General features: G+C 40.3%; 1 protein-coding gene across 3 annotated transcripts in view; it reads right to left on the bottom strand.

Moving 5' to 3' along the window:
- The window catches only part of Fbxl20 (F-box and leucine rich repeat protein 20), a 58,795-nt gene that overhangs the window by 11,022 nt on the left and 34,009 nt on the right, over positions 1-13,764 (bottom strand). For all 3 annotated transcript variants that reach the window (XM_051175625.1, XM_051175634.1, XM_051175629.1), the window contains exons 4-9: positions 13,007-13,081; positions 11,177-11,271; positions 9,900-9,968; positions 4,091-4,186; positions 1,798-1,924; positions 185-259 (exon numbers count right to left, since the gene is read on the bottom strand). In XM_051175625.1, the coding sequence (XP_051031582.1) occupies positions 185-259; positions 1,798-1,924; positions 4,091-4,186; positions 9,900-9,968; positions 11,177-11,271; positions 13,007-13,081 (537 nt within the window). The remainder of the gene's footprint in view (positions 1-184; positions 260-1,797; positions 1,925-4,090; positions 4,187-9,899; positions 9,969-11,176; positions 11,272-13,006; positions 13,082-13,764) is intronic.

The raw sequence follows: 13,764 nt of genomic DNA on the forward strand, positions 1-13,764 counted from the left end.
ATGCTGGCCTTCAACTCATAATCCTCTTGCCCAATCTGCTCAGTGCTGGGGTTTTGGTCCAGGGATTATGGGTATATGTCACTATGCCTGTAAGCTTCTATTTTTGATGCAATATTTGTAATTATGTTACTAGGAGGACCTGAAACATTATGGGAAGGGATGCATTATGGGAAGGGATGCTTACTAAGCAAGTTTGCAAGTTCAAAGTCACCAGCTCAGGGCAGTGTGCTCCTATGTACTTGAGAGCTTCATCTTCTAGCTGAAAAGATTAAAAAACAAGAGACTACTGACATTGTTTCAAAGGAGAAAAAGACTATACACATTCACCAATACATTCTCAAAATAGCTAAACAAGTTGCAAAGGAACACTGAACCACAAAAAAAAAAAAAACAAAACAAAACAAAACAAAAAAAAAAAAAAAAAAAAACCACACAAACAGAACAAAAACCATGATAACATGATCAAGTTTTATTTCTAGTAGTAATAGTTACCAGGATTTTTAGAAGTCAGTTCTTGCCATACCAAAATCTTATTAAAAAGGTTAAGGTTAGGATTCTCTTTTGTGAAAGGGTCTAATTATGTAGTCCTGGCTATTAGGGACCTCCCTATGTAGAACAGGTCGGCCTTGATCTGTATTCCTATATCTGCCTCACAAGTGCTGGAATTACAACCTTAGTCATCATGTCTGGATATTTATTTTATTTGTAACAAATTAAACATTCATGATAAGTTGGGGGAGAATTACAAAGGCAAAACAATTTCATACTTCTAAAACCCATGTGGAATTTTTGTTGTCTTTTTAAGCAAGCTTTTGGGAGAAGGAGCTAAGAACAGAATTCCCAGTGTGTATCTGCTATTGAGGAGCAGAGGCAAACTCACAGATGGAAGGTACTGATCATAGTGATGCATTCCAATCAATATTTTTCAGGATTCCACAAATAACCAGAAGCTCAATCTGTTGTTTTAAGGCAATCATATATCCAAAGTTCTGTTTCAGGCAAAGGAATTCTTCCCATTATGGTAATAAAACAGTGAGGGTATTTTTGCTTGTTTGTTTTTGTTTTTGAGACAGGGTTTCTCTGTTGCTTTGGAGCCTGTCCCTGAACTCACTCTGTAAACAAGGCTGGCCCCAAACTCAGAGAGATCTGCCTGCCTCTGCTTCCTGAGCCCTTGCTCCCCCTCCCCCAGCCCACCATCAGTGAGGGCATTTTTAATGGAATCCATGGCATAGCTTTAGCAATCCCTGATGAAATGTCAGACATATCTCTGTAAATATTTCTTTCTAATGCTACCTGATAAGGTTTTTTTTTTAACCCAAGAAACTATTTTTATTATTACTTTGTTTTTTATTTGCCTTATGGCATAGCCTAGGCTGGCTTTGAACTCACAAACATCCCCCCATCTCAGCTTTCCAAATGCTAGGATTACAGGGAGGTGCCACCTTTTTTTAATGAAAAGAAGTGTTATACTTGTGACATTAAATGCAGTTGTTATATACCTGGCACATATATGAACAATTCCTGCTGGTTATACAAGTATATATTGCCAAGACTGCCTTAAGGAAGGAACTACCGTACAGGTAAAGGGCACTACATGAGTGTCTTTCCACCTGATTCCTTCCCCCCCAATTACACGTTGGTCAGATGTTAATTCTTCCCATTCTTCAATTCTGGGAGAAATACTTGATTTCACAGTCACTAGCACCCACAATCCCCACTTTCCTCAGGACACACATGTCAGGGCTCCTCCAAAGAGCTCACAGTCCCTCACTGTCACAAGCACTCCATGGGTATTACCTGTGTGCAGCCTTTTAGGAATAAGGCCTTCAGGCCCCCACAGCCTCTCACTAGTGCTTGAATGCCATCCTTGGTTACTTGGTCACACCAGGAAATGTTCAACTGCTCCAACAGTGGACACCCCTCACTTAGGATAAAACAGAATGAGACAAGCATGTCACTACCTCCAGTCCCAAAGCCACAGGTCTCATGTTTGTGGTTGGTGTTTACCAGGCACTGCATCACTAGGCAGGGGACTTTAAATCCAGTTTATCAACAAGCACAAAGCACACATTTGTGTTCTAGTTACAGAATGTAAATGGAAACTAAATGATGGTTTAGATTCAAGCTTAGATTTTCCAAGGAATTTTACTAATATCAAAATTCTAGTAAACATTAAAAAAAATTACAGAGGCTCTATATATTTCCTTATCTGCTTTTTCAGGCTGAAGTAAGGCTAGATCGCCTAGGTCACATTCAACCTTTACAGTACACTAGCCTCTCCTCTGATTCTCCCTGCTCTCATCAGTCTAGTCCTAGTCAAGGGTGTCAAGCTGTCTATCACTGCAGACACTGCTTGGATGGTTTTAAGTACCCTGCTTATATAGCAAAGTCCTTAAATAAAACCAGAACATCTAGCTTCATTTTAAGACTCATCTTCAACGTAAATAATCTGACTCCAGCCAAGTCACTTTAAGAAGTTTGTCTGAACCTCTAGTGCAGGATTAGCCACAACATGCTTCAGCAGTACCTGGAACCTTACAACCTTTCAAAATCTGTAAATGCATGTCTTATCTAATGCATAATATAAATGAGATCATTTCAGTGAAAAGTATCTTATAAATGTTGTGTCCCATATTTATGGCCTTATATGGCAAGCAGTTTTAGATACACTGTATATTCACAAGTTAGGTTATCACACATCAGTTAACAGTTATATTCTAATTCTTTCTCTTTCTGAGATAGGCTCTTGCTATGTAGCCCAGCTGGGCTGGAACATGCAATGCTTTTCTTGCCTCACCTCTCCACCTCTTTAATACTGGGATTATAGGTAGGACGCACCACGATATAGAGTGTGGCTAAATTTTTTTTTTTTTTTTTTTTTTTTTTTTGGGCTTTTTCTACATGGAGTTTCTCTGTGTAGCCTTGGCTGTCCTGAAACTTGCTCTGTAGACCAGGTTGGCCTCAAACTCACAGATCTGCCTGCCTTTGCCTCCCAAGTGCTAGGTTTAAAGGTTTTGGTTTAATGTGTATAAACAGAATCAACACATAGTACCCTCATTACTTAGGAAAGTCTAGTTAAAAAATAAAGTACATTTTATTTGGGAACTGAAGGCAGGAGTTTCAGAAGTTGAAGGTTATCTGTAGCTATACAGCAAGTTCAGGCTAGCAATAGTCTAAATTTTTTTTTTTTTTCAAAGTCAAGTCTGGTAGTACTCTGTAATCCCAGCTACCTGAGAGGCTGAGGCAGGAGGATCATAAATTCAAAGCCTTCCTGAACTATATGGAGTGAATTCAAGGCCAGCCTGGTCTACACAGTAAGACACTATCTAAAAACTAAAAAGACAAAACCAAACAAAGGAATCCCAGAGACCTCTGGAGGCAGAGTCAGGTTTACCTCTGAGTTCAAGGCCAGCTTGTTCTACATAATGAGTTCCAGGGGTACACAGTGAGACCCTGTTTTAAATCAAACAAACAGAAAACCACAACAGATAAAAATGAAAAACGAAGGAAAAGGGAGACTGGGCATTCCATAAATACTGCTTGTCTTCCCTAATCTGTCTCTCTGTCTCACTATGGAGTCCAAACTGGCCTTGAACTAATGATCCTCTTGCCCTAGTCTTCCCAGTGCTGGGGTTACTGGTATGAACAATCTCCAGCTTTACACATGCCAGGCAGCTTTTCAAGCACTTTATATGTGTTGGATGGAATCACATGAAGGTCTTCAACCCCAAACTATTGAATAAAGGCACAACTGTCTATAGTGCAGGCTGGTAGTATCTCATGTAATCCTAATAAGATTACAAGGAAAAGCTCGTCTGGGTCACATTCAGCCAAAGCTGCCAGAGGACGACCTGGCTCCAGACTCCAAGGCAATGACACATGCCACTTTCATTTCTTTTTAAAAAAGCAATCCTCCATGAATATCTACTCATTAATGGGCAACTCATAACTGCTCTATTCAAACTTCCTAGTAATCTCTAGATACTTCATATTAATGTACCCTGTGATGTGAGTGAGCACCCATAAAACAATGCTGTCTTCAGTTCCAACTGTCAGCTATTATAAGCTATCAGTATTATAAGAAATTTACCTCAGAGCTTTGAGAGACATGTTTGTTATTGATGTACAGGAAGCCAAGTCGAGGTGCCTGAGTTTGGAGCAGAACTTGCTAAGGCTAGTACAGGTACTGCAAGAAAAAGAAGATAATGAACACACATTTAAAATAAGAACACATATATGGACACCATGGGAGATGGCACAGTGGGTGAAGTCCTCTGGTCCCATGGTGGAAGGCCCTCCCAAAAGCTGTATGTACGCACGCACACATGTCCAACAACTTAAATGTTTGCTGTATCATACACCTTCATGTGTACACGAGACCTGTAACATTTTCATGGTATCCCCAAGGAGCCCTAAACACTAGGTTTTACCATAGGAAAAGGCAAAGGAAAGCTATGCTGGGTATGATTTGCACAAGATGATGGTGCTGCGTTTACATTTGGAAATAGAGCATGGAGGTTGACATTTGCTGTATAAAACCCAAAACTCCAGAAAGCCAGCATCTGCTTTCACTCAATTTTCCACAGAAAAACTTTCTGTTGCAATCAAAGAAATGGACTTTCGCAAGGTATACAGAAAGATTGGTACAGGGCTACACAAAGTACACTGTACCATCCAGTATTTTATGCTTATATGTGTGTGGTGCTAGGGGTGAACCCCTGCATCTTACACATGTTAAACAAGCCCTCCACTATTGGGACATTCCCAACATGCTATATGATTACATTTAATTTTAAGATTTTTACTTATTGTATATATATATATATATATATATATATATATATATATATGATGCATGTGTGTCCTCAAACCCTCCTTTTCTCCTAGTCCCACCTATCTTGCTTTCCTATTGGCCAATGGGGCTTTATTCATTAACCAATAAGAAAAAACATATTTACAGAATGACATCTCCCCATCACATGTGCGACTGTACATGTTTCAAAGCATACCCTACAACCCTTGAGAGGTCAGAGGACAACTGAGTTATTTTTCTGCTTCTACCATGGTTTCTGAGGATTAAACACCAATCATCAGGCTTGCACAGCCATGATGGGCCCTTGAATTTTGTAAGAATATATAAGCTCATGACTGGAGAAATGAATCAATCAGCAGTTAAAAGGATTGGTTGCTCTTCTAAAGGACCTGGGTTCAGTGTGGCTCACGAACATCTGTAACTCCAATTCCAGGGGATCAAATGCCCTATTCTGACCTCCACAGGTACCAGTATATTCAATGTGGGGCAAGATATCATATATATATATATATATATATATATATATATATATATATATATATATATATATATATATATATGCTTGTGATTTTGTCTTCATAATAAAACTGGATCAAATGCCTGCATCTTTCAGCAGGTGGTTCAACACTGATGCCTCTTAGCACAAGTTTCGGTGTAGTTTTGGTCTTTTTGCTGTTCCCTGACATAATGCTGTTTTCTTTGGGCACAGAGAATCCTTGTCCTGGTACCATGTCACTTTGTGGGGCTGGTGCTTGCCACATTTCTTGGAGAAGTCATGTGAGTTTTAGGAAATTTCACCATGTCTGCAGGTACACTATCAGCACAAAAATAAAGATGAACCAGAAATGGAAACACAGAAAAATTTGAGGCAAGGTCTTACTCTGTAGCCTAGGTTGGCTTTGAACTAACATAATCCTCCTGTCTCAGTCACTGAGTCTTGGCATTACAGGCATGTGTCATAACTTGCTCTTAGACCAACCACCTCAGAAACAAAGCTCTCATCACTGTTACTATTTCCATCCCCACCCCTTTTAAACCTCAGGCTTTGTTTTATTTGTTTGCTTTGCATTTTTGAGACTGTCTCAAACTGGAAATTCAAAGCCCCTGAGTCCACCTCCCTTTGCAGGCATCGCTGCTGTGTCTAGAATGAGACTTAACTGGGTAAGCTAATTTCTCTAAAGGCTTCACTTTTTAGTAGCTTTGTGTATTGTGTGGCCATACAAGTTTAAAAAAAGAAAGTCAGCCAGGTGGTGATGGCACACAACTTCAATCCCACCACTCAGGAGGCAGAGACAGAAGGGATCTGTGAGTCTGCTGCTAGGCTGCTCTATAGTGAGTTTCAGGACAGCCAGGACTAGGACTTTAAAAAAGAAAACCTGCTGAGAATTTGGTGGGAACTGCATGCAATCTATAAACTAATTTGGAGATTCCTGACATCTTGCTGTACAAGTTTTCAGCTTGTTCAGCCTTCACTGCATTTATTTGTAAATACTGATTCCTTTTGAAGTTACATGAGGTTTGCCTGTGTGTGTCTGTCTCCATGAACAGACCTTGGGCAAGTCAACTTTCTTGACACAATATTTCTCACTGGCCAAGAGCTCACCCAGGAAGAGTAGGCTGGCTGGCCAGAGTCTGAGGATCTATCTGTCTCTTCTTCCACAAGTGTATGCCACCACAACTAGCTTTTTAATGAGGGTCCTGGGGAACAGAACTCAGGTGTCAACACTTCTCTGATTGAGCAATCTCTAAGTCCCGTTGGTTCGTTTGTTGCTTGAGACAGCTGGTCTTATGGAGCACAGTTGGCCTCAAACTCACTGTCACCAAGGATGGCCTTGATCTCCTGATCTTGTCTCCAACCTCCTAAGTGCCAAAGTTACAAGCATGTTTCACACTTTTTGACACTTCTTAAATTTCATTGTGTCACTAAGGTATAGTTATTTAGATGTATATTGCTTTATTTTTTAAGTTCTTGGTACTTCCTTAGATTTTCTTCTGTTAAAGACCTCTAGTTAAGCTCTTTAGTTATGGAAGAGAATACTTGTTTATTATTTCAATCTTAACTTACCAAGTTTGTTTAGTCCCCAGACTATGGTCTACTCAGGACCATGTTCTAAGTGTACTAGAAAACACACTCTGCAACCACTGGGTGGAATGCTCTTGTTTGCACAGACAGCATTTTCCATGGGGGACAGTGTCTTACCAGGTAGCACTTCAGGGCTTAGATCTTGCTAAGTAGACCAGGCTGGACTCCAGCTCACACAGATTGGTCAGCTTCTGCCTCTGAGTGCTGGGATTAAAGCATTAACCAAGCCTAGCTACCCACCTTTATATTTTCAGCACATCTGTGTGGAACCTAAAGTGGTTATTTTATTTTTTGTTTTGTATGTGTGTTACTAGAGATTGAGTCCAGGCATTCATACATGCTGATTACTCAAGCAATGAGCTGCACACCAAATTCTCTTTCAAGCTTTTGATACAGGGCCAAAGTAGTCTAACCTGGCCTTAACCTATGGAACCTCTCACCTCTACCACCCAAAGTAGTGTTGCCTGGTCTTAACCTCTGGAAAATCTCATCTCTAACTTCCAAGTGCAGAGCACACCCTCTTTTAACTAATTTAACTACTGCATGGACCCTGTGCTGAGGGAGTCCAGAGATTCCAACTGGGGTCTGTCTCATCCAAACTCTTGGGCTGCTGCTGTTTCTACTCAGCGTTTTCCTTTTTCCCCAGTGTTCTGTCAGGTTAGCACAGCTCCTATGCTATGCTCACAGTTCACATGTGGGCCAGAGAGGGCATTTAAAGTTCAGGCTCTGCCTAAGCTCCACCAACCAGAAATACATGGCTACCTTGTGTCCATTCCGATCTCTGCTACCCATGAACATAGCCTCTGGCCAAATTAGGATGTGGGGTTTAATTTTTTGAGATGTATTTATATTTTGTGTATACCTGAATGTAAGTGCCTTGTGTGCATGCCTAATTGTTCACAGAGGCTATAAGGGTGTGTCAGGTCCCCTGGAACTGGAGTTACTCAAAGTTATAAGCCACAAATGAGGTAAACTGAGTCTGGGTCTGCTGCAATAATGTCTCTCCAGCACAGGGAACATGCTCCCTGAGGCTGCCTCACTCACCGCCTATTACATCCCAAGCCCTGCTCACTCACAGCTTCAAGCTAAAAGAGCCATCCATGTCATCTTAATTGATAAGCTGCAAATCCAGGGAGCCCACCTACTCAAAAAACCCCAAGCCTGTTGGTTTTTATAATCTTCCTTCTTCTGTAAGGATTTGGAGCTTCTCACAGAATTGATGGGCCAGGAGCCCCAGGCAAAAAAATTCACAGACTCTGAGCCAGGGTTTTAGCTCAATGGTAGAGCCTGCCTAATTCAAATAAGGCTTTGGGTTTGATCTTCAGTACCAAAGAGTAAAAAGGCACTGTCTAAGACTCTTTTCTTTCAGGTAATGACAAAATCATAGAGTAGGAGAGGTCAGTGGGTAAGAAGGTCTGCAAGTGTTAACAGCTGAAGCAGGGTGATGGGCCATGGGCCATGGGTTCAACTTCCAGCACAGAACACAAGAAGTCAGTAAAGGAACTTTCTTTCTGAGTTATAGCACCAACATGGGTTATAATTCAACTAGGTTGCTTTTAGTTTCTAGGGACTGCTTTAAGACCTATCCCTCCTCCACCCTGTTCTTTTGTTTGAGACAAGAATCTCATGCAGTTCACACTGGCCTGGAATTCACCATGTACCAGAGGCTGGTCTTGAACTCATGATCCACCTTCTATCTCTCAGACACCAAGCATTGGTTACAGACACAAAGTTTTTCCTATCTTATTTTTGTTTTTGAGACAGGGTTTCACAGGCTGACCTTAAACTAGAGATTCTCCTGCTTCTGCCTCCCAAATCCTGAGATTACAGCCTGTGTCACCACACCCTGATATAGTCAAATACATATATAAACACACCAATAAAAATAATTTTAAGGGGGTTGGAGAGATGGTTCAGAGTTTAGGAACATTGGATGCTCTTTCAGAGGTCCTGAGTTCAATTCCCAATAACCACATTGTGTCTCACAACCATCTGTAATGAGATATGGTGCCCTCTTCTGGTGTGCTGGCAGACATTATGGATAAATTAATCTTAAAAAAAAAAAAAAGTTTCCTGGAAAACCTCAATTGGTTTAGAAACAATACTTATTAAAAGAACTCATTGCTAGGGTGAAGCATGTAGCATTATATCCTTCCATGGAGCTGTATTCTTGGCCCTGCAAATTTTTCTCTCCTGTTTTTGGTGGTGCTAGGAGACCAAACTCAAGGCCTTACAAAACCTAGGCAAGTGTTCTTTTTTTCATATTTTGAGACAAGGGCTCACTGTAGCCTGTCTGGCCTCAAACTTAGACTAGCCCTCTTGCTTTAGTCTCCTATGGGCAGAGATTACAGGCAGAAGCTGCATACCCAGCTCCTCAGCCCATTTCTTACAATAAAAGAAACAATATTATGACCTCAGAGAAGAGGACTAAAAAAAGTAGTTTCAAAGACTCACCTTTTCAGGAAGGCATTCTGAATGGGAACTCTGCATCCAAGTTGGTTCCTATCTGTCAACACACCTTTTCTATGGCTTTCACTGCACAGCATCTTCCCTCTGTTGTACTAAGTGAGGTCTGGTTCACATTACTACCAATGGATACCCTTGGGTTCAAGTTTTTTACTTTTGCATCTCATGTCTGACTGGGAGATTCTCAAAGATGAAGGACTATACTAACTTCTTTTACTTATATTGATTAATCTCTATTTATTCCTTGTGGTTTTTGATAATTAACCCCACACTATATACATCCATGACAGTTTAAGTATCAAAGATGAGTTCAAAGTAAGCTTCCTATTCCACTCCTACTTCCAATTACCTTTAAATCCTTCTTCTAGCTTAGTGGAACCCTGAAAGAAAGGCCCTAGGTTCATCACCAGCATCATAAGCCAAAAACTCATTCATAAAATCAAGAAAACTTATTCAATGTGCTTACTAGCTTACAGTCACAGCTATAGTAGTACAAATTATGGACTACGGTATATTCTCCTGAAACTCAATACTTACGCATCTGTTGTCTTTGTACACCCATTTAGATTCAGTACTTCAATATTTCTACAATTTTGTGCAAAGGTCCTTCATGGGGAAAGAAAAGTTAAAAGTTATAAATAAGCTGGGCAAAATTCTAGATATAAAAAACGCTTTACTGGTTGGCATCTATGAGGCATTAACATGCAAAATACATACTTAGTTTTCATTCCTAGTTTCTAAGATAGAGATCCTAAGACCTTGTAATTTCCTGAGTGACAGGTCAGAGGAGTAGCATTTGCTCTCATATTTTGTCATTATGTCTTTGTAACAAAACCTCCATAAAACCGGTAAACCCAGCACCCATTAGGTTGGTGTGCTGAAGGTGGCGGGACCCGACTCCACAAGGATAGCCGCTCTGGTGCTCCAGTCCTTTCCAAACCCTGCCTGTGTAGCACTTCACTTTATAGCGCACTTTATAGTACCTAAACCGCTTTCCTGAATTATGGGACTCATCCTAGCAAATTAGAAAGTTGGAGAAGAGTCATGGTCACACCTGATTCGTGCACAGTAATGTGGGACTTGCAACTGGCATCTCAAGTAGAGGCCCACTACTGGGACTGAGCTGGCAGCCTGTGGAGTGTGAGCTAACTCTGGATATCAAAGAATTGGCTATTGAGCAGAGGAAAAATAAAACCTTTTTTTTTTTATTTGTTGTGTGAGGTGTGAGTAAGAGTTCAACAGGGCACAAAGTAGTAGCTGGTAGGTGGGAAGAAAACTGCTCTTTAAAGCTGTTGGGTGAATGTTCTCAGAAAGGTCTCACTGCATAACCCTGGCTGACCTTGAACTTGCAATCCCTCTGCCTTAACCTCTTACTTTCTGAGATTAAATGTTGAACTTTGTATCAACTAAAGCTAAATAACATTATCTTTGAGTTAACAAAAAGCTAAAAAAAAAAAAAAAAAAAAAAAAAAAAACTCAACTCACTCAAGGTCCCCAAAGAGCTATTTTAATCTATTTTAACGTGGAGCACTCTTCTATTCTCCTGCTTGCAGCTGTGTGTGTGTGTGTGTGTGTGTGTGTGTGTGTGTGTGTGTGTCTGTCTGTCTGTCTCTCTCTCTCTCCTTCCCAAACACGAAAACCCTGGGACTATTAAGGGTTAGCCTGGGTCCCCACTTCATATTAGATATTTTTGTTATAAGCCATGTAATGCTGCATTTTTAACAGTCAGTAAAATTGAAAAGCTACTTGAGCCTTTTCTGAGTGAGGTGGTGCTGTCTTTACTTCAATCTAAGACATTAAAAGTTGTTTTTTACCTTAATGCATTGTCTCCTACTCCGAGACACCCACGAAGACTCAACTTTCGTAAAAAGCCTCCACATCTTTTTGAGATATTTTCCACTACCCGGCCCTATGAAGAAGCAGTTAAGCATAATGGTGGCTCATGTTACTTCTTTGACAAGAACACATTCTCTTGTAAGAAAATTCTTTCAATGAAAATTTCAAATTATCCTGAGAAAGTATATCTGATTAACCCATCTACTCAAAACACAACATGTCTGTATCTTTCTTTGTTCACTTTGCAGGATAGCCTACATTTGAAACGGCGCTGTCTGGTATTTACAGAGCTCTGTATGCATGAATATGACTTACCTGGATTAAAATACAGATTCACAGATAGGGAAGGATATAAACTTCTATAATTACTTCTGTGTCCTTTAAAAGTACTACAGAACTCTGCATACAGCAGGGACTCAATGAGGAAGTACTACCTTGCAGAATTCTGTGGGTCATGTTTTTTAAGCACATATATCCATGAGATCAGAGAATTGTGGAGTGAATGCAGCACAATGTTAGTGGTTTGTTTGTTGTTGTTGGTTTTATGTTTATGGATTCTGGCTGCATGTATGCCTGAGTACCACATGTATGCAGTGCCTGTGGAGACCAGAAGAGGGTTACAGAAATAAAGGGAAAAAGCCCAAAGGTAAAAGGTAGTCAGGATAAATTAAGATAAAAGCAGGCTCTCAGAGGTTGGTGGCTTACACACCTTTAATCCCAAAGCTCTTTGTGAGTTCGAGGCCAGTCTGGTTTACAGAGTCAGTTCCAGGACAGTCAGGGCTACACAGAAAAATCCCAGCACAGAGAAAAAAAAAAAAAAAAAAAAAAAAAAAAAAGCAGGCAAGAAACAAGCCAAGCTAAGGCTGGGCATTCATATGAAAAACTAAGATTCTGAGAGGGTGATTTATTTGTGAGCTGGGTGGTAGGCCCTCCTTAAGAGTCAGCGCAATGAGCAATAACCAACCAACAACAGTGTTCCTCCAACACAGATGCTGGGGGTCTAAACTCAGGTCCTCACTCCAGTATGGCAAGGACTTTATCAAATGATCATCTCCCACCTTGACCTTAATCATCTCTCTGAACTTAGTTGTCTCTAAGTGCTGAGATTACAGGCATGTACACGCCTGGTTGCTGTTACACTTTTCTATTTAGAGGGAACAGGAAAAGAAAGAACCACGCACACAAGGAAATTACCTTTCATTAGTAAAAACAATTTAATAATTCCAGTTTTATCCATTCTTTATTATCCATAAAAACTATCTCCACTTTTGTTCCCCAAGAAGAAACACAAGTTTAATCCTCCTTACCATTCAATAAACTAATATAAAATAACTTGCTTTACACGAGCAAACACAAAAACTGCAAAACAAAACCTTCTGGTCTCAGTTCAGGACTAAAGTTAATAAAGAACTTAGCATTATTTCAGGGAAATAATTCCATTTATCCTCAAAAATTGAAGGAAATTAGGGGTAGAAACCAAGCCAGTGGGAGGGTGTGGCCTATCATGCATGAGGCCCTAGGTTTGAATCCTAGTATTAGCTTCCCAAACCTGAAGAAACACTTGTTTTTGTTGTTTTGTTTTGAGACACAGTCTCACTGGCTGGTCTCCAACTTACACTGACTTGCCTTACTTTGCTGGTGTCAACACATCTACCTAAGAACCGCGCCCCCCCCCCCCTCAGAAGAGTGGAGGCTTCCATGATGTTTAGCTGTACCAAAAATCAATTCTTCGGTGGGGAAAAAAAAGATTTATATACATGGCTATGATTAATGAGAAATAAATGGGGCCACCAACCACATAATCATACCTCAATATCCCGCTGGAAATCAAACAGGTCAATTCGTTGCCAGTTACTGCCATCCAGAGCTAGGACATTCCAGGCCTATTTTGAGTGAGAAGAGACAGGATGAGCAGAGGTTGAAATGAAAACAGAAACTGACAATAATTAATTCACAATTCAACAAATAACTGACCCAAAACGTCCTCAGCCCCCACCAATGTTATCTTCTCCAATTGCCTGAGCCAGTGGTGGAGGCAGTGGCAAGGAGTCTGGTGCATGATCTCTCTCATTGTGTTTTCCTCAATTACCAATATACTCAGCTATGCTTTAGAATTAATCAATATTCTGTCCAACTTGACACAGCAACAGCTTTATTTTATTGTTTGTCACACTTGGGACCAAATCCAGGGCCTTGTGCAAGCTAGGCAAGCATGCTACCACTGAGCTGCATCCTGAGTTTGTTCTAGGACAGGGGTTACAGTGGCAATTTTAGAACTGCTTAGCAGTTTCGTCAGTAAACTTGAGGCAGTAAGAAAATTTGTTAAGTTTTTCAATATTCAGGGTTGAATAAAAAATAACTTCAGGAGGAGCTAATTTATTTATTGTGGCATATTTGGTATTTTAAAGAGTTTAAAAGTTTTCCCTAATAAATAATAAAAGCCATGAACTGTTCAGAATAATATATGTACAGTCTACTGTGTGTCTGAGGCGAGGTCTCACTATGTAGCCTAGCCCAGAGGTGTCCTCAAACACAAGATACTCAAGTACCAGGATTATAGGTATGA

Source organism: Phodopus roborovskii, unplaced genomic scaffold, assembly GCF_943737965.1.
Source record: "Phodopus roborovskii unplaced genomic scaffold, PHOROB, whole genome shotgun sequence".
In the NCBI taxonomy this organism is placed as follows: Eukaryota; Metazoa; Chordata; class Mammalia; order Rodentia; family Cricetidae; genus Phodopus; species Phodopus roborovskii.